Here is a 21,897-nt window from a genome sequence, read left to right on the forward strand (position 1 = left end):
GGTCTTACGGGTTGTAACGCCGTGAAAGTTCAAGAGAACACGACGTTTTCGAGGAGCCTACCGCATCCAGCTAAGGTTGTTGAATGCTTCTGCTATTTTCTTCCTCTTCTTTCGGTTCGTTCCTGAAGATGGGAGTGATATAGTCTTCCGAAACGTCGGACTATCTACGAAGTACACCGCTTTAAAATCCAGTTTGCTGTATGCTTCATTGCCACTAACGACGGGACATCAGGTTCTTCACGATTAGTAAAGTAAATTGCTTCATACTCGTATTAAGTATACATAAATTTAGGCGGAAAAGCGACATGTCCTTAACGGCCTCCGCACGTCCCACAACTTATTCACGACTTAAAACGTCCGAGCCATGACTGTCAACCCGCTGGCTTCGAAGTCAATGTTATGTTACGACCAACGGTAAGTCAGCCAGTCTGTCTTGGTGTCAGGCCCCCATCTGGGGACCAACACCTAATTTTTATTACTGTAACAGAGTTACGTAATTGACGTAGGGTGCCCTCTCTGACAAGAGGATGGGTCTGTCGTTTACAGTTGTTGCCGGTCCTCGCCAGCGCAATCATTCTTGGTTCCGAGTCCTGCGAGACTCACGATCATATCTTACTAACTCAGAGTCAGAGCTACTTTACTACCGGCGGTTTACGGCCAATCAGTTCGTCTTGGTGAGAACCCCTTAAAACCAAACTGAACATTTTCGCTTATAGTCCTTATGTAATATCATCTCTGACGAGAGGATGGGGGTATCGTTTGCAATTACTGCTGGTCCTCGCCAATGCAGTCATTCTCAGGTTCGAGTACCGCAGGGCTCATGATTCCATTTTAATAATCTCAGATTCGAGCCTCCCCCATCCTGGAGGGATATGCCCCCGTATTTATATGTCCCAGGAACAGGGTGGCCAAGTTGGAGACAACGTTTCCAACAGTTCTTCTATTGTTGCGTCTTAATTTGTTGCCGTGGAATAGTGTTTAGCGTTACCGCTGCCTGGCAACGAAGGACTTTTCAGCCGTCATGTTACAATATCACTGAGCGTTTTGTGTCTTTTTTCCATGCTGCAAGTGGTATGTTCCTTTCCATACTGAGAATGACATGTTCCTTTGTTTCCCCACTGTGACTTATAAGTCTGTTTCTCTTCTAGAAATGATCACTTTTGTGTAACGTTTCTTTACTTCCAGGCATTGAACAAAGTTTCCGCTACACGCGTGTAACAGAATCGCATTGAGTCTTCATATCACTTTGTTATACTTTGAAAGGTTTCTCTCTGAAGGGTCGCTGACAGCATTGTCCTGGTACTCGACTTTCTTTCCTCCTGAACAGGGAACACGTGTAGAAACCGTTGCAAATCACGGAAACAGGAGGAGCACTCCCCACTCTGCTTTGCAACAGGCGGGCTTGGCGGGGTAAACAGCGTTACGAAACGTAAAATTTACTCTGAAGTTACGTTGATAATGAACATGCTGTAGTGGCAAGAGGTTCCAATTTCTGTTCACTGGGCTGGATATATATGATTAAAATTAACTGAATATCTAATATATATATACAATAAATTTTAATCAGAAGAAAATGCACGTAAATTATACAAACATAAGTACAGACAGCAGCTTTATTTTGTGATCTTCTAATTTTCGTTACCAAGCATAATATTACAGGTTATAAAATCATATTCAAAATATGAATCCATATTAAAAACAAGCTCAGCACCTAAGTAAAAAAATTACCTGATAATGACCCAATAAGGGTCGAAACATGTCGTGTTTTAAGGCTTCAAGATTCTAGTGTAAATAATCTACATTTATATTTTTATAAGAAACTGTTGTGTCGACGGGTGTAAAAATACTCAATGTTTCTTCTGTTACTGTCCTCAGTTCTTTCTCTGTACTTATGTGCCAGCTTCGGTAGATCACTTGACTCCAATCAGGCTCGTGTAACTGAGGCAACCGGAAACTGCATATCTGAAGCCAGTCCACTGCTCGAAATCAATAACACAACTTCCACTGTCCATAAACTGTTTAATTATTCAGAAGCGAAACAATTATAACTTAATTTGTAAGCACGGAGTAATATGACCCTTTTCTATTATCAAATTTTAAAGATTCAAAGTAAAGGACTGATGAATTTAGAGAAACACAGGAGCGCAACCCAGTGACGTCTGACTCCGATCAATTCAAAACGCCAAGCTTTTGAAGACTCCTCCTGCGGGAGCATCGCTTCATCCCCCAAGAAGGATTTGAATTGACGGTCTCTCTCCCAGACAAGAATTCATTTTCTGTTTGTTGATTTAACTAGCCAAATTCATTATGCAATCGGCACAAGCCACTCACATAACGAACTTTGAGAATAAAACAGTCCCCAACATACAGAACTCTGAACCCCACATGTGAAAGCGGTTATTTTCTTTAGTTCAGGGTCCAGCTACACCCTTCCGAAGACACTTTATGACAGCTACACATGTCAACAAAACAAAATTCACATCTTTGGAAAACTACAGACTTGCCTCCCGTGGTGACCTTGTCCCCTTCCGATTTTCCCAACTGCATGTAAACAAAAACAAGGCAGTTGCTTTCTGTCCAGATACGAAAAGCAAGTCATAACATGCTAATAAACTGGTCTCACAAATAAACAATTCACCCTTCCGAGATAGCCAAAGAGGACCACAGCGTCCACGGAGAACTGTAGCAGGTTTGGATTGTCACACTTCTAAGTTGTTACATAGTGTCTGTGGATACTAGTGTTTCGGAGGAATATGTCACCTCCATCTTCTCGGTGGAAACCTTAAATGCAATTTTATTACAATTGTTTAAGAAGCGATCTCAAAACTGGTCGTTTTAATCACATCCATGCATTTTAATGCATGTGGTTCCACGAGTCTACAAGTTCCCTGATTCCGTGAGAACAGAATATTTCACTCGGCCCAAAGTCATACTCCTGCCGCTTTTCCCACTCTTAACTGACCCTCATTTCAGATATAGTTTATTCCGTGCTCATTCTTCATCTGTGGTGGATACACTCATGGATCCGGCACACATCCCCAACAAAGGTTAACGGATGTCCGGAACGCAGTCACGAACACTTGACCTCCCGTCATGATTCACGTCAGTAAATATGTGAGGTTGTGGACCGCATTCAGCTGGCTCAAGATGGGGCTCAGTAGTGGGGTTCTGTGAACATTGTAATTAACCTTCGGGTTTCGTATATGGATGGAATATTTTGATCAGCTGAGCGAGTATCAGCTTCTCAATAATTATTATTTACCACAGAGTTAGTTATATTATGCAAAAGGCCGCGCCATAGTCGCCGGCTTCCCACCGCGGCGGCCAGTGTTCGAGCCCAGGTCACGTCATGTGGGATTTGCGGTGGACAAAGTGTCACTGGGGCAGGTTTTCTCCGAGTACTTCGGTTTCCTCTGCCAATTCTCATTCCACCAATTGCTCCACAATCACCATCATCTATCATCCGAGGCTGGTACAATAGGCCAGAAGTGGTCGCAGCACCAAGTGGACTCAGTCTCACACCACCCAAAGAAATTAAAAAAATATATGTATAAATTATTCGCAAAAGTTTCCTAATTTCTGTCAAGAAATATTATGGCTCATATATTGACCAGACCGAAAACCATGGCAACATGTAGGCACTGCTTCACACACAGAGAAAAGTGAAGACAACTTGTCCCGGTCTGTCTTGGCAACCTGTAGCTGTGCAGTTCACGTTGTAAGTCCAACCTACATTTCGTAACATATTGCCACGTGTATCGTTGTATGTGTCGTAAATAATTGATGGATTCTAGTTCCAATGATTGGGTTTATTAGCACCTTGGTTACAAGTTCTCTTAATCACATTTAAATACAGGCAATACAGCGCTATTGCTTATTTTCACATTTTCCAGTTCACCGTTGCACACGCAGTAGGTTTCTCTGTCTTCACTAGTCGTCTCCTGGCAGCAATCTCAGCACAGAAATTAGCACTTCAAAACACTATGAAGTCTTCTTCTTATTTCGTTTTCAAACACTCTGTACTCCTCTGTACTCACTCCCCATTTTCGTTCTTGTACTCTCAACTGCTGCGCCCTGCTGGACTCTCCATTAATTTAAGTCAAAATCAAAGTCAAAGTCAAAGTTACTTTACGACTCCCGGTTTACCGCCAATCAGTTCATCTTTGCCCCAGGCCCCTTGAGGCTCATGACCGAAGATTTTTTTCCAACTGAACTCTTGCGTTAATGGTCCTTATATAATATCCTCTCTGTTGGGTTTGTCTCTCATGAATATGCTTAGCTTTCGCCAAGTGTAAATTTCGTAAGCAAGTCAAAGTCAGAGTCACATTGCGACTGACGGTCAATTTTTGGTGTCGAGCCCAATGTGAGCCTTATGATCAGATATTTATTACTTTTTGACAGTTTGTTTTTGTATATACTGCTGGCCCTTGCCAGCGCAAACAGGCCTGCGTTATATAGGCGCCGCACGGACAACACAGAAAACAATTCACGTGAAAGCTAGTACTTTTGGAATGTGACGTCCTTGCATAGAAGTGGGTTGCACAAACTTCTTGTTCATTGCTGAGTGCGTGCATCGTGGGGTGTTTATGGAACCGTTGCCTGGCAGTAAGTTGACATGTCACATTACTTATATATAAATCAAAATATGCACTCTCACCTCACAGGCGATCTGAAGGTTAACTGCCTCCCCGGTCTCAGCCACGTGCCCCAGAACCCCCACTCCCCAGGGCACCTGCACCTCGTTGTCCGCAGGGCCTCCGACTCCTCCCGGCAGCAGGAACTTGCTCACCCCGCTGTGCACATCGAATACCTGCCAACAAGAGGCGTCCCATGAGCAGATCTAACCTGAAGAAGGTGTCTTGGGTACAGGAAAGGAGAGGTACTAGGTGACTCACTCCTAGGAGGCGGCTAATTAATAAGCACAAATCATGAAAATATTTCCGGATGAAGCCAAACACTTTGTACATCGAATCAAGAACCCGGATCGCACCAGTTCCTACCGGTTATCATTCTATAAGCTGCTATCACTCAGTCGATTTAGCGATTGGCTACAGGCTGGACGGCCGAGGGGTCAGACTTTGAATCCTGTTAGGGGCAAGATTTTCTCCTCTCTACGTGGTCCAGGCCGGTTCTGGGCTTCACACATCATCTTATCCAATAGGTACCGGGGTAAAGCGGCAGGAGTGTGAAACCAACCATTCACCTCCATCTAGTGCCAAGGTTAAAATTACGTGGGTCTAAATATCCGCTCCACCATACGTCTTAACAGCATGGAAAATTTTACCTTCCTTGCAACGGAATGCTGTACACGAACATGGAAAGTCATGTTTTCCGTGTCTCGAGACGGAAAGAAACCAGTTCAGCTTAATATGAGATAAAAAGTTTGTGATGTGTGTTTCTGGACATTATCCATCGTCCTGTTTTTATACATTCCGAGTATGAGTCTCCTCTTGCGGAATTGGAACTCATACCCGCTTGCTTACGTCGGACTCTCTCACGCTGTGTATATGCTGAGAGAGCGGACATGTTTCGGAGAAGCTGGGGACAGCTACTACAACATGCTCTTCTTCAGAGCGTTAATGAAGGGCACAGCTACCATAACATGCTCTTTTTTAGAGCGGTAATGAAGCTGGGCACAGCTACCATAACATGCTCTCTTTAAGAGCGGTAATGAAGCTGGGCACAGCTACTACAACATGCTCTTCTTCAGAGCGTTAATGAAGGGCACGGCTATCATAACATGCTCTTTTTTAGAGCGGTAATGAAGATGGGCACAGCCACCATAACATGCTCTCTTTAAGAGCGGTAATGAAGCTGGGCACAGATACCATAACATGCTCTTGTTAAGAGCGGTAATGGGCACAACTGTGAAAATTACAGAGGAACTAATTTGAAATGTGCGTCATACAAGTTTTATATAAATTTACAGTAAGAATGATTAATTGTAACACCTGTTTCTGGAGTAAGTTCAGGTCGGAATTCCTTTACAAAAGAGAGACCATGAACAAACCGTGCTTTAATGGCATCACAATTTTTATGTAAGACCCGTGTAACATAATATAATAGAAAGACGCCTATTATTTGCGGATTACTTTACAGCATTTGCTTCGGTTATTCATAATGAACTAAGGGAAATTACGTGTGTGGGAGCAGTTCGAAGTCATATACAAGTAATGAGACCCGTGCTAAGTCTCTTCCATAACAGAGCAATAACCATAAAGGGAGATCACGCAGCATATACCACGTCGGCAGAAACAAATGAAGCTCTACAAAAAGACTGCTCACGCTTATCACAGTCGTTTGTTACTGCGCAGAGACAGCAGCATCTGAGACGGGCGGTAAGGGATGAGACCAAATGTTTAAACACGACACAATGCGTAGGGAGGGTAGAAGATTTATAAAAAGGTTACCTCAACCCCAATCACGGCCGGTCACGGTAGCGGAGCGGTCTAAGGCATGTACTGTCTTCGCTCGCTTGGAAACCGGGATCGTGGGTTCGAATCCCACTCAGGGCATGGATGTTTAGTTTGTGTGTGTGCGTTTTTCTGTGTTTGTGTACAGGTAGAGGCCTTGCGACGAGCTGATCACCCGCCCAAGGAGTCCTACAAAATGTGTAAGATCTAGAAAAACCGAAGTGAACGGAGAAGTTCATGGAGGTAGGCCTAGGCCCACTGGGGGAGTAGTGCACAAGGGGGAAAAAAAGACCCATCACTCGGGTAACTACCACCAGACCTTATGGTCACAATTTCAGCAATCGTAATACTAGGCAACTCTCCTGAGCGCTGGTTGACAGTTATTCACTTTCCCGTTTCTTTCTGACTGTTATATCTTACTGCACATACTCTTTCCCTTTAAAATACATTATCGTTTGGTTTTCCCGCTATATTTGCGTACGAAATGTAAATGCAAGAGCGAGCTGACCTTTGATGGACGAGTGTAGTGACGTCTGATGGGAGTTCACCATAACGCCTCGATGCGTCACTTGAACAGTATAGCGTGCGCGGTAACAAATTGCGTTGCTAACGTTGATTTCTTTTGTGTGTTATGAATGAAGTGTTCGTATGTTACTGCAGGCCGAAAGTTGTAAGCATGCTTAGTTAGGCTTCAGCGTTGTTACTTTGCTTTATTTTGCTTTGTTCGAAATTAACAAATTCTTCATATTCTATATCTATATCGGTATATGGTGGGGGTTTGTAAGCGATAGAACAGTTGGTTGAGGAACCATGCTACAAACCGGAAGGTAGCGGGTTCGATTCCAGATGAGGTCAGTGGATATTTCATTTGACCTAATCCTTCCAGCCGTACTGTGACACCGGATTCGACTCAGCCTCTAATAGAAAGGAGTACGAGGAATCTTTTTTGGGGTAAAGAGCGGCCGGCACGTAAAACTAACAGCCTCACGCCATCTGTGAGTCGACTGTCAATATAATGTGGGAGCCTCGACGTCTCACAAACCTATGGGCATCCACGGCCTGTTACAGGGATAGCTTTACATTTTACCTCTATACAAATATTAGAATAACATCACAAGTTAGAAGCTGACAGCTCCCTCCCACATCCGTCACACCAACATAACGTCACACACACAAGAACTACCATAAAGGCTAACGAAGATAAAACACGGCGTCAGCTTACATTGCATACAACACGACAAATGTATATGACATCCATTTTAACATTTTATATCCACCGACCGTAATTAAAGCATCCGAACAAATAAGAAATACGACAACGTCCAGCGCTCACTAATATACGTGGTAAGACAACATCTGAAAGAACTACGGTATAAAACCCGACATCATCGTGCAGTGCAACGCGACACAAAACTGCACCGCAAACAATTCAACGATTTTGTAGATGTTTTGTGTCTCGTCACCGGAATGCAGGGCAAAATCATGACATAAAGATAGGTAACAGCTGTTCTGAAAATATGGCACAGTTCACATATTTGTGCACGACTGTAACAAAATAAAACCTGATTCAGGAGGAAAGTAAGAGGAGATTTAACTCGGATAATACTTGCTACCATTCAGTCCAGAACCTTTTGTCTTCTCGTCAGCTGTCCGAAAACATAAAAATTAGAATATACAAAACTATAATTTTGCCTGTGGTTCTGTATGTGTGTGAAACTTGGTCTCTGACATTAAGGGACAAAAATAGAGTGAGGGTGTTTGAGAACAGCGCGTTGAGGAGAATATTTGGACCGAAGAGGGATGAAGTGACACCAGGTTGGAGGAAACTACATAATGCGGAGCTTCATAACTTGTACTCTCCGCCAAGTATAATCAGAATGATCAAGTCAAGAGGGTGAGATGGGCAGGCTATGTAACACGAATGGGGGAGGAGATGAATGCATGTAGGATATTGGTGAGGAAGCCAGAAAGAAAGAGACCATTAGGAAAACAAAGCGTAAGTTGGAGGATAATGTTAAAATGGGTCTTGTGGGGTTCTATGGATTGGATTGATCTGACTCAGGACAGGGACCGGTGGAAGGCTCTTGGGAACATGGTAATGAACCTTCGGGTTCCATAAAATATTGGGAAGCTCTTGAGTATCTGCACAAGTTGCCACTTCTCAAGAAGAGCTCAGCTCCATGAAGTTAGTTTAGTTAGTTATATTCGTCGACTACAATCAAGTCGTTTTAAGTAATAAGAAATATCATAACCACAAAATCTGATATTTCAATATTTTAATTAAGACGAATATAAAGCCCCCTTGTAGTCTTCTTCCGTCTAAAACGCAACAATATCAATACAGAATCAGGCGACACTAATAAACATTGAAGTCACTAAAATGTTCGTTAAAAGTTTAAAATTTCCTTAAAATATTTATACATGCTATGCTTATGCGCTACATGTTTCGGCCATACAGAACCATGTTCAGGCAACACACGGCAGCACTGTGCACTTTGTCAGTAGTGCTCTCAAAGCACATCGTTATTATTATTAATTCTTGTGATATATGATGTCTGTTCTTCCTATCATTTATATTGCAGCCGCTCTGCGCCCCTTTGGGCGTACCGCTCCCTTGGTTGCTTGTACTTTGTGTTGATTTGTGTTCTTTGTACTCCATATTCATACCGCTGCATTATTGCCGGAAAACAAGACTGCAAGTGATACTTCAAATCGAGATAATGCGAAAATATACCGTATTTACGCATGTATAGGCCGCACATTTTTTGCCAAAAATTCAAGAGGAAAACTGGGGTGCGGCTTATATTCGAATTATTTTCGCTAGTTGCGAACTTAGGAATGTAAAACGTTGCCAAATTTCGGAATAATTTCTACTCCTGAAATAATATTCCAAGAAAATTATTTTTTCCATAATTTCTGTCTGAAAATTGTGCTGCGGCCTATACACGCACGCGGCCTATACATGCGTAAATACGGTATTATGAATATAAAGGCATTCCACTAACAGTAAATAGCCATCGATACAAAATGCACCCACATTTATACATTGGCGAATGTAGGGGAAATAGTTCACCCGATGATGGCCGAAAAATGGAAATATCTTCTATAATTTCAAAGTTAACAATATATCTAGACGCAATTTCTGTTCACGGAAAGCAAAATAATAAACGTAAAAACGTTTGCCACTGTTCCCTACCCAAAGCCAGATATGTCCAATCACACTACTTTTTGTAATTTCGATTCTGACATCATCGCCTATCTTAAGCATGTCTCCCTACTGTCTCCTTCCTTCACTTCACCTAACCAGAACTTTGCCTGCATATCTCAATTTCTCAGTGTGTGCTGCATTCATTGCCAATCTCGTGCTCCTTAATTTCATTACACTGATCATATTTTAAGAATACGCCCTTCCGGGTTGTATCGCTGTGTAGTTTTGAGACAGCCCCACATTTCGGAGGAAACCCGACGTATGTTTGTTCTTCGACCCCTAAGATGGAGATACGTTCCTCCGAGACGTCGGGCTAACTAAGAACAAGTTCACAATTTCACGCTCTACGAGACCGCACGGTTTGCAGTCATCGCTGTGAGAGCTTCAGAACCAACATAACAATATCTGCTTAACAATACAAATTGAGAAGCATCGAATTTTGCAGTTTTGCTCCCATTACTCTCCGCGCAAGACGACGTTTACGCCCGCGTGAGCATCACGTACAGTCACACTTTGTCATGTAACATGGAGTGTCACTGCAGACGGGGTATGTTCTGGTGGATCTGTTTGTAATTTATACACACGACTCGGAAGTACAAGCAACTGCAAAGTTATCGCTGATGTACACGCTTTATAAATCACTACAGCACACGCTAAGTTTTCTCAGACTGGTTTCACTAATCGTTTCTTGGTAACGGATCAATAATGGAGATTCTTCAGTCTCTGTGGTCACGCCATTACCTGCTGGCTAAAATTCCACTGAACTCATTCAGTCATGGTTACTTTACGACTGGCGGTTTAGCGCCAATTCGTTCGTCTTGGCGACAAACTCCTTGAGATCCACGACCAGAGACCTTTCTTCAACTGCACTCTTCGCTAATAGTCCTCATGTAACATAATCTCTGACGAGAAGATGGGTTTGTCTCTTATGAATATATTTGTCCTTTCGCCAAGTGTACAACTCGGCGCGAACAACATAGAAAACACCGTTATTCTAGTTCTTGCGTTCGTGTCCGTTGCCGCTGAAATGGGTTTACTGAGCTATTATCCAGAAACGGGTTGCGTCATCCCTAGCAACGGGCGCTGTTCCGCGACAGTTGCCCGGCAACGGGTTTTCACGCTACAATGTAAGTGTAAGTGTTACTTATGACAATGTTAACAATCAAAATAACGACTTTCTTGGAACATTTCCATAACTTTACTGAAACCTTTACTTCATGCAGTCATATATCTAGCGCATTGTATTTTACTTTCTATTCTGTTAATTTAAGTTAAAATGGTTGATATAAACTAAGTTTATACCACATGCTTTGTCAGTAAACGGATTTAATTGCGCCTCTGGCGTCTGTCGTGAACGAAGAATATAACATTTCGTAACCCGCATAAACAATGGCCCTTGTTAAGCCACGGATAATAATCCCAAGTTCCAGTAGCCACGTTCGTTCTGATATACAAATCCGAGCACACGGACAACTTTATTCCGCGTCACGTTCTACTGCAGTCCTCTGCCTCTGTCTTTTTCCATTTGGGCAACAAAACTTGCTGGATGACGGCTTTCATTCTGAAAGCAAATGCGATTTAGTGTCATCGTAACCTAGGCTCATAAATTCCTGAAAATTGCAAGTCTTTATCTAGCTCTCTGCATTGAGTTTCACTGCAAATATTATTATCGGGATCACGTCGGTTATTTTAGCAGTACTGAGACTGGGTTCTAATAGAAACCGGAACATTAAATCAATAACATCTACCTATAGAAATCTTTAATATTGTGATGTATAGACCCGTTGCTAGGCAACGACTGCGAAACAAATGTGACAGACTTCGCAAGACAGCCACCAGAGTGCCAATAGACTGCCTGAGAAGCGATCACGTGGGAACCCCAACAGGCATGAACGCAACAATGGTACAGCAGCAGAGAAACGGTGTTTTCTGTGCGGTCCTTTCCCAGTAGTTAAAACAGGGACGGTTTAGAGCAACGAATTCAAACCCGTGTGCAGGCGGCTAGATTATTTTAGAACTATAATCTTTCGGAGCCACCTGACAAATTCATAAATTGGAAGCGGTTTCAAAGCTTGGCCGCTGAATTATTTTCACCTAGAATCCAAATAACTCGGAGGGAAAAGCCGACAGAACGGCCCGCGACTTTACTGCCTCCATAGTTTCGGCGTATAGGCTATCGACAAGAAAAATTACACTCTCGGATCTTAATAAGGACATACTTGGTCTGGAAAATTTGCTGAAACATAAGCAGATGTTAAGGAAACTGTGGTAAGTAACTCGGGATCCAGCATGTAAAACGGCACTCAACTGGTTCGCCAAAACCATCAGACGAATGACCCGCAGAAAGGCACTAGAAGGGTGGGAAACAAAAATAGGGAACTGTGAGGTCACACCTCAAGTTCTATGGCCTATTGCGAAATCGCTTATGAAAAGGGATCGACCAAAGGCACCAACTGCTGTTCATGGACCTTTAGGAATAACAAATCACCCTGATGAGAAAGCAAACGTGATAGCGGATTGTTTAGAAAACCAGTTCACACCTAATGACCTATGTGACGAAAGCCATGTGCGACAGGTAGAGACTACAGTCCAAGCTATGCTTGCATCTGTAGAAGGCACTCCAGTGGGGAGAGTACAACCTTGTGACATACATAAATTAAGAAATACATTAAAATTGCGAAAGGCTTGTGGACTTGATGGTATTCCAAATGAATGCATTAGGCATCTTCCAAGAAGACAACTGGTACATCTGACCCATTTATTTATTCACTGCCTTCGGCTGTCCCATTTTCCAAAGTCTTGGATGGAAGTAAAAGTTATAAAGTTACTGAAACCAAGTAAGGACCCAAAATTTCCTCAAAATTTACGCCCGATTAGCCTCTTGTCTACAACAGGTAAGCTATTCGAAAAAGTTATTTTGAAAATAGTTCAAAGGCACATTGAAGAAAAAGGCCTGATTAATGCCTGCCGGGTTTGGTTTCCGTGCCCGTCACAGCACGACACTTCAATGTATGAAGCTTACGGACCACGTAACCTTAAATTTCAACAATAACATGTCTACAGCTGCTGTATTCTTGGATATTGATAAAGCCTTTGATAAAACATGGCACACTGGCTTGCTATATAACTTATCTACATTACACTTTTCGATAAGTCTAATCAAGCTTATTAGCTCTTTCCTTTCTCAGAGAAAATTCAGAGTTTCATTCGAAGGTGAAATGTCTACACCAAGGGATATACAAGCAGGAGTGCCACAAGGTTCTGTTCTCTCCCCCACACTGTACAGTCTATATAAAAACGATACGCCCCAAACACCTGATGTCTATATAAGTCTCTTTGCTGACGACACCTGTATATATGCGACACCCAGCAAAAAGGGTTATGTTCTCAGAAAGCTGCAGCGAGGTCTCAGAGCTACTGAGACGTGGTGTGAGCGCTGGAACATAAAAATCAATTAAGATAAAACTGAGGCAATCTACTTTTCTCATATAGTTAGGCCCCTTCAGACACATCTTACATTGAATGGGCAGAATACCCCCTTTGTCAATCCTGTAAAATACCTTGGCGTAATCTTCGATAAGAGGATTACGTTGTTGTGCCCAGGATTTTGGAAACTTGATTTTGATGTTTAAATTATAATATTAAGGCTTACTAGATATGAATTTATGGGTGAGTTAGAATGATGAAACGAACTACGGAAATCAAGCTGGCTCATGTATCCTGTTAGTCCTGATTATTCATTTCCGTTAGTCAGCCACTTCCCATCATGCAGGACAAAGTATGAGGCAGTCAGGAAAGACCAAATATAGGCAAGTTTTAAGAACCATAGGGAATGTAGCCAATGGGAATCGCCGATTCCCAATGCGTCCATGAGGACGGAAGCACGCCCACGGATCCAGATGGTATAAGAACCCTGGGACCAGGGGGCGGAGCGCGGAGACTGGACGAGTGTTGCCAGACGCCAGAGGGTACGTTTCGAGCCGTGGGGCCCGACGTCGCGAAGTCGCGAGGGGCATCTCTGACCCAGGAACAGAGAGAGAGATGGGAGCGTAGTATCGCCTAAGGAAGGGGCACGTGAGTACTTGCCGATGGTTGGTCACCCGAAAGAACTGACAGGCCACCCGGTAGAGGTGACAGGTCACAATTGAAGTACTAATTTGTATTAAGATTAGGTTAGGCTCATGGAGCATCAGGCACAAGAGAGAAGCGGGTAAGAACGAGACGGCCGGGGCCTGCTGCTACTCCGGATCGTTCAACACGTTCCATTATATAGGAACATTATTTAGATAGGTTAAATACCATACTTATTTGCTTGTGAGTATTATTTGCTTGTGACAGGAGGACGAGGAGGAAGGATAGAACACGCTACAGCCGCAAGGCACCTTTGTATTTGCTTCTAATCATAATTAACCTATTTTAATATACACATATTTGCTTTAGTGCTGTATTATTGTGAAATGGTATGTATGTGACCCCTGCACTACCTTTTCCCTTGTGAGTCCCGGGGTTGGAGAGAGATACCTACTGGTGCCCCGAGGGGGGAGTAGGCCACGACCCCCCTGCGGCACAACAACGTGGAGACTTCACACAGATGTGGTTGAAGCCAAGGCCTTCAGAACATTTATTAGAATCTACTCCCTATTCAAAAATGAGCGCTTAAACGCAAATATTAAACTAACCCTCCATAAGGCACTGATCAGATCAGTAATGACTTACGCTTGTCCCGCCTGGGAATTAGGGGCAGACACCTACCTCCTGAAATTGCAGTGCATGCAAAACAAGGTTTTGCGCACCATTGGAAATTTTCCAAGGTGCACACCAGTCCGGGACTTGCACACAGCTTTCAACTTTCCGTATGTATACGATTATATAACAAAATTGTGCAGACGACAACCAGAAGTCATACAAAATCATGAGAATGAACATGTTCGCGGTATAGGACAAGGTGAAGCCAGACACAGAAAATATAAGAGGCTTAGACTCGGCGGTGGTCAAGCTTATGGCGGTTCAAATGAATAAATTTTCGTTGTAGCTTAAGATATGTAAGTTAGGCATGATCTGCTCTGTAAAGCCTGTACTGAAGAGGACTTGTGTATAGTGCAAAAGGAAGAGTTTTCGATAACACGCTATATGCGCGAAATGTACAGTTGACGAAAGGTCGAATATATTCATAAGAGACAGACCCATCTTCTCGTCAGAGAGGATGTTACATAAGGACTATTACCGCAAGAGTTCAGTGGGGAAAATGAATCTCTGGTCGTGGGGCTCAAGGGGCCTGACGCCAAGACGAACTGATTGGGGGTAAACCGCCAGTCGTAAAGTAACTCTGACTCTGACTCTGACTCAACTAGCAATGAGTTGTCAGTTTAAAGCCAGCTTGTGAAGAGAAGACTAGGAGGTTGATGTGAAATGGCCACCAACCTGGGACCCAATTAGTTTAGTTGTCAGTTGGCAAGAGTTCTTGCACGGGCCGTTGTGACAAGAGGACCTGAGTGCGGAAAGCTGAAGAATCTCCACTGTTAGAAGTCCTTACCATGGAAAGGCATATGAAGAAACAGCGGACTGGAAAAAGGCTTATTGGGTGCTGTGGTGATTGTAAAGTTTGGAGATTAGCGATAGTGCTGTAATTACTTGTAGTTCCTAGTAATGTGTATAAGTGGTCAACGAATTCATTCGCCAACTCATACACCTAAAACGTGACAATATGGTCACGAGTCCAGCAGGACTCGGACACGATAATGACTGTGCTGGCGAGGACCAGCAGCAATTTTAAACGGCAGACCCGTCCTCTCGTCAGAGAGAGAGCCCCACGTTAACAAATCCGCAACTGTCTGACAGTAGCAGAAATCTGGTCTTTATCCTCAGATGTGGGCTTGACACCACAACAGACTGCCCAACTGACCGTCGGGCATTAACATGACTCTGACTTCGACTTTTTGAAGTATTCAGTTCCAAATCGTACACACTCGGTGCCAGTTACGTGCAGTAATTTAAATACTTTGATGCCCTGAAGCGTAAAGCCTCCTCTGACAGAAACACCGTTTGTGCGGGTGTGCTTGTATGTGTGAATGCGTGTCTGTATTGTAATGTAAATACTTTGTGAATAGACAGACAAACCCTGCTGTGTGAAACCTCCACTGACAGTGCTTTGTATATTTCTGTTTGAATGTGTGTGTATATCTGTACGTCACTGCAAATATTTCATGAACTGACAAGCATACGGTGCTATACATAGCCTCCATTTGCAGATGTGTTAGGTATGTGTTTTTATGCTTGTATGTGTATGTTGTGTTGAATACGCCTTCAGAGTCTAGAGAGTGCACTCTCATACACAGAGCTTCCGTTGACAGACGGATATGAACTTCTATTTAGATACCTTTATATTTTATTTCCACGAACGGGGGCGAAAAGGTATGCATATAGGACATTGGTGGGAAAGCCAGAAGAAAGGAGACCACTAGGCACATCAAAAAGTAGATGGTTAGATAATATTAAAAATGTATCTTCGAGAGATAGGATGGGGTGTTATGGACTGGGTTGATCTGGCTGAGGACAGCGACCAGTGGTGGGTTCTTGTGAACACCGTAATGAACCTTCGGGTTCTATAAAAGGTTGTGAAGTTCTTGAGTTTTACGGTAGATGTACAACTGGCGGCTTCTTAAGAACGGCTCATTTCCGTGAAGTTATTTTATTTCAATGTTTTGTGAATCGACAGGCTGGTTCACAAGGACTCCACTGACATATTTATTGTACATGTGTGTACATGTACATTGTATATGTGTGTGAGAGTATATCTGTGTGTTCTTCATTCCACAATTCGTACATCGCAGTACGAAATCGTCACTGAGAGACACGTTTTGTGTTTCAGTGTCTATGTATGTATGTGTGTATGTATTTCAAACATGTAGTAAACAGCCAAGGCATCACCTTCAATAAAATATTTCGACCGCCCTCAAATGCCTTGCATATACTGCATATATACATAATATTTTAAATATTATTTCTTCACGGACATCTGCTGTGTCCTCTACTCCTCTCCAGTCATACATATTACCGAACGATGCGTCAAGGCCGACGTTCAAAGTTGCCTGCCACGAATAACACACACAAACACATAAACAAACCTTATCCTTTACATTGTGTTCTACACTTCACCTACCAACATCAAAATTGTTTCAATACTCAGCAGTTATGATCAAATATAACAAAAGATTGCACGCTTGTTCGTCACCTGCTACATATCTAATCTTCATGTATCGTATTAATACTTGATAATTCTTTGCCATATTAACCCCAAATTCAGCATGACTGGTGAATTTCGCGCTTAAAAGCAGCTACTGCCACGTGTAGTACTGACTGTAAAACGGGTTTGGATTGGTCACTCGATTTATTGACCACTTATAAAGATCACTACTACTTGTGTTATCAGTCTGTTACAGTCTCCACTAGCCGTATCCTGGTAACGGAGTTTAACACTGTAACTATAAGAGCCTCACTGAATACTCCAAATGTCAATATAACTGCAGCACACATAAAGTGTTCCTTTCACTGCCTGACTTTCAAATGACTCAGCTCAGAGTCAGTGTCAGAATTATTTTACGATTGGCGGTTTATTGCCAGTCAGTTCCTCTTGGCGACAAGCTCCTTCAGATTCACGGCCAGCAATTCTTTTCCCAACTGAACCCTTGCGGTCATAGTCCTCATGTAATATTCTCTCCGACGAGAGGATGTATGTCTTTTACAATTGCTGCTGTTCCTCGTCAGCGCAGTCATTCTATTTGCCTGCCTCAGATTCAAGACTCCACAAACCTGGAGGGCTAGGTCTAGTATTTATATCCCCAAGCAACAGGGTTGCCCAGTTATAACCCCAGGCACTGTTTCCACTTTTAGTCGCCTCCTACGACTCGCAGGGCTATGGTGGAGGTATTCGGGCCCGCCTTCACACTACTTCAACTGACTCAGCTCTAAACCTCGTCTCGCTTATAATCTCCGGCAAGGACCATGCAGAAAACACAGCTCTTCTATTGTTGCTCTAAACATATCCACGGGAAAGTGTTTGTTTGCGAATGCTTTAACTTGACACGGAAGCGTATATTTTCTTATTAAAAATATGTTGCCTAGCATCGAATGTTGTTTAGTTTCCCGCCTCGAGGCCGCTACCCAGCAACGGCTCTATATGCTACATAATGTTACTGTGATTACATAACGGGGTTACCTTGGAAACGAGAGACTGGCGTCCTCCACGTGGTCCGTCCACCAGGAAGAGGGAGGCGCCATCAGCATCCAGAAGCACCGCGAGGTTGTCCACTGTCTTCTGCGACAGAGACTTGAGGTCCAGGTCAGTCGCCACGTCCCTGACTATGCCCAGAAAGAAGTCCCTCTCGCCCTGGGCTCTCAACAACTCTCGCTTCGCAGAGCGGTTTGGCGCAGGGGCGCACTGGGGAAGTCGGATCTTGGACTCGATCAGAAGGGACAGCATATTGATGGAATTTGGAGGAAGCGACGTGTACCTGGAAGACAAACGTACGTACAGCACTCACTGCTCAAAGCTGGTCATGACCTTACCGACATACAAATAATTTCGGCCGGAGCAGCTTCAGGTTTCTAGTCACTGTGTTACATCAGTATAATCAGAAAGATCAAGTCATGGAGGATGAGATGGGTAGGACATGTGATACGAATGGGAGAGAAGAGGGATACATGTAGGATGTTTGTGGAAAAGCCAGAAGGAAAGAAAAGACCAAGACGTAGGTGGGTGGATAACTTTAAAACGGATCTTAGAGAGGTAGAATAGGGTGATATGGACTGCACTGAACTGACTCAGAGTAGGTACCAATGGAGGGTTCTTGTGAACAAGGTAATGAACTTTCGAGTTCCACAAAATATTTGGAAATTCTTGAGTAGCTGTGGGACTGGCGGACTCTCAAGAAGGGCTCAACTCCTTGTAGTTTGTTTGTTAGTTATTTCGTTAGTTACGTAGGCCGCTCCATAGCTCAAGCGGTTAGTAGCTGGCTTCCAACCGCGGCGGCCCAGATTCGATCCCGGGTCTGGTCAAGTGGGATTCGTGGTGGACACAGTGGCGCTGGGGCAGGTTTTCTCCGAGTACTTCGGTTTCCCCTGCCAATCTTTATTCCACATATTGCTCCACAATCACAATTACCTATCATCTGGGGTTGGTACAATAGGCCAGAAGTGGCCGCAGTACAAGGGACGTAGTCCCACCCCACTAGCAATAAAAATATAGTTAGTTACGTAACATTGCGTTATATTAAATAAAGGTAACGTGCTTCGAGTGACATTCGAAGCCACGATCCTAGCGTTCGACCGAGCGAAGACAGTTAATGCCTTAGGCCGCGCGGCCACTGTGATCGGCTCTCTATATTTCGATGCTGTCGCCCCAGTACTAGCCTTACCAACTCTGTCATGTTTCCTTTGGTGAAATGATGGATGGGCAAATTTCATGCACTCTGAAAGAGGTCATCCTCGAACTTTTCTCGGCGTTGGTGAAACACGACGTAAATAAGGATCAGTGTTATCGCTTGAGGGAGTTATTTTGGAGGAGGAACAGGTTCGTGTGCCTCTATCAGACCCACCAAAGTTGACGGGCATAGTGCTACAACTTTATGTATTGTCTGAGGGAAGCGCAACTTCTGGAAGTCTGTCTGGATTGAATACATTCATCAAAGTATTAGAGAGCCCATATTCCAGCTGATCCTCTCATCTGTATAAAGTTTCGGACAGATAACATGACGCCACACGAAACAAAATTAAATTCATATTGACTCAGTAGTGCAGCCGCAGTACCACGAAGTATTTTGGATTTTGATTTTGGAAGGAGAAAATATGATACTAATTTGCAGCTTAGGATATGCTACGTTTTGTAAAAAATGGAGTAAAATTGTAAAGCTATCCTTGCAACATGCAGTAGAGTTCTATAGGGATGTGAGACGTCGAAGCTCCCACATTTTCCTGACAATCGTATCACAGATGGCGCTGAAGTTATTCACAAAATCACATAACTGTGTCCTATCCTGAACCTGTTCAATGCAACTCACAAATTCGTACCCTTTGTCTTTTATCTGTTTCAACATTATCCTGTCATCTACGACTAGCTCCCCCAAGTTCTCTCTTGCCGCTCAAATTTTCTGACAATTATGAGAAATATTTGGGTAGCTTGTTAACAGATGATAGAAGGTGTACTAGTGAAATTAAATCCAGGATTGCCATGGTAAAAGCTGCATTTAGCAAGAAGAAGAATCTTTTTTACCAGCAAATTGGACTTAAATTTTAGGAAGAAACTAGTGAAATGCTACATTTGGAGCATGGCTCTGTATGGGGCTGAAACATGGACACTTAGGGCAGTAGATCAGAAACATCTGGAAAGTTTTGAAATGTGGTGTTGGAGAAGGATGGAGAAGATCAGTTGGACCGATTATGTGAGAAATGAAGAAGTGTTAATTAGAGTCAGTGAGCAGAGGAATATCCTACACGAAATAAGAAAACGGAAGGCTAATTGGATTGGTCATGTTTTACGCAGAAACTGCCTTCTAAAAGAAGCTATCGAAGGAAAGATAGATGGGCGGATAGAAGTGACAAGAAGACGAGGAAGAAGACGTAAGAAGATGCTGGATGACCTTGGGGACAGAAGAGGATACTGTCATTTGAAGGAGAAAGCTCTAGATCGCATTAAGTGGAGGAATTGTTTTGGAAGAGACTGTGGACCTGTCGTCTTGACAGATTACTGATGATGATGATGATGATGATGATGATAAATACTGAAAGGGTTTGAACAGAATCAGTGAGGAACATAGCCTTTATGTTGCTACTACCAAGTCTCAACAGCTGTCAAAACCTTGGACTTCACACTGCAGAAATCTGTAAGACAACAGAAAACAAAAGAGATGCAACTTACTTGCGCATGTCTTTAAGCGAAGAGCGTCTGCTGGAGGAAGTTCCGGAATGCTCGACAAATCCGCATGTGCCAATAACTTCGTGTGTCCTGAATACACTTCGACTCTTGGATCTAGCGAAGTCATGTCGGAGACATCTTTTCGAGTTGTTCCTTTTGTGATTCCCGTTCATGATAACTGAAGTGGACGTCAGCAAATTCATCTGCTGTTGCTGACTCAGAGAGTTGTGCATGATGCTCGATGGGTCTTCTGAAGCCACGGCTGTGCTGCTGAAGTAGGAACTTCCCCCGTTTGGACTCGTCCCGCTGCTTCCTCCCTGGGAAGATCCTGAGCCTCTTCGGCTACTGCAGGTCACATAGTCGTCAATGGTGAGAAATCCGTGGGACACGAGCCATGCATTGATTGCTGACAGATCTGTCTTGCGTAGAAAGTAGTCCTGACATAGGTCTGGATGAGTGTCCAGCCACTCCTCGACTTCACCAAATGTCAGTTGAGTCATCGCGTTGTTTTATGCACAACTTGACTACATTTCTTCTCTTCTGTGACTCTTCCTGTGAGAAGAATCAGGCGAGATAAATCCACGCTGCTTCTGCAAAGAGAAGCAAAACATCGAGTCCATGAATACAAATATTATGGTTCTGGACATTATCTGTAGACCTATTTCTATTTAAAACACACGTTTCGGACATTGGATTCTGTCTCCCTATTCAGGTGAAACCTACTCAGTTCAGCCTAATCGAAGGAGCTAGTCCCTATCTCCGGACACCTCTACCAGCAGCAAGATAGGGTATACAAACAAAGCAGAGTACAAACCATCTGCGAGAGCAAAGACAATACATGAAAAACAATAAAAAAAAACTCCACACACATTTCACATTTCACTGTTTCACGGCTATTCGCGTTAAAATCAAGTTACTATCAGAGACAAATTCTCTGTATGGTACCAACATAAAAACACTAATTTTCGCACTTTACCTGCACCGGACGTAGTTTTTGGTTTTTACTTCTGCTGCGATAACAGGAGTCCAGATGGGAGAGATCTTACGAGGGCGAGTCAGTAAATAGTCCACAAATGGAAGCAAAACAGTTTTAATGGACGTAATAGGTTTCTCATCTCTACCACTAGGTAGCAGCACAGCCCAGCTTCATGACAGTATAGGTAACAGACGTGCATGCGCATGTTCAGAGGTTGGTTTTAATAGTCAAAATCGTCAAAATGGTGACCGTGCTTGAGAAGTATACTACCGAAGAACAGCATTCTGTTGTGTGTTCTTTGTTGGAAAAAGAACTCAATGTAAAGGATATGATACAGAAATGTTTCCTGTTTACGGTGCGAAGTATTTGTCGTTAAAGCGGTTCACTACAG

At 43.3% G+C, this 21,897-nt stretch overlaps 1 protein-coding gene across 1 annotated transcript in view; it reads right to left on the minus strand.

The window, feature by feature from the left end:
- Positions 1–21,897, minus strand: part of LOC111869069 (dual 3',5'-cyclic-AMP and -GMP phosphodiesterase 11A) — a gene marked incomplete at its 3' end in the record, with an annotated part of 191,462 nt that overhangs the window by 23,504 nt on the left and 146,061 nt on the right. Inside the window, 3 exon segments of the mRNA XM_033753272.1 lie at positions 4,658–4,810; positions 17,837–18,131; positions 20,534–21,120. Coding sequence (XP_033609163.1) covers positions 4,658–4,810; positions 17,837–18,131; positions 20,534–21,030 — 945 coding nt within the window.

This window comes from Cryptotermes secundus, unplaced genomic scaffold, assembly GCF_002891405.2.
Source record: "Cryptotermes secundus unplaced genomic scaffold, Csec_1.0 scaffold378, whole genome shotgun sequence".
NCBI lineage: Eukaryota > Metazoa > Arthropoda > Insecta > Blattodea > Kalotermitidae > Cryptotermes > Cryptotermes secundus.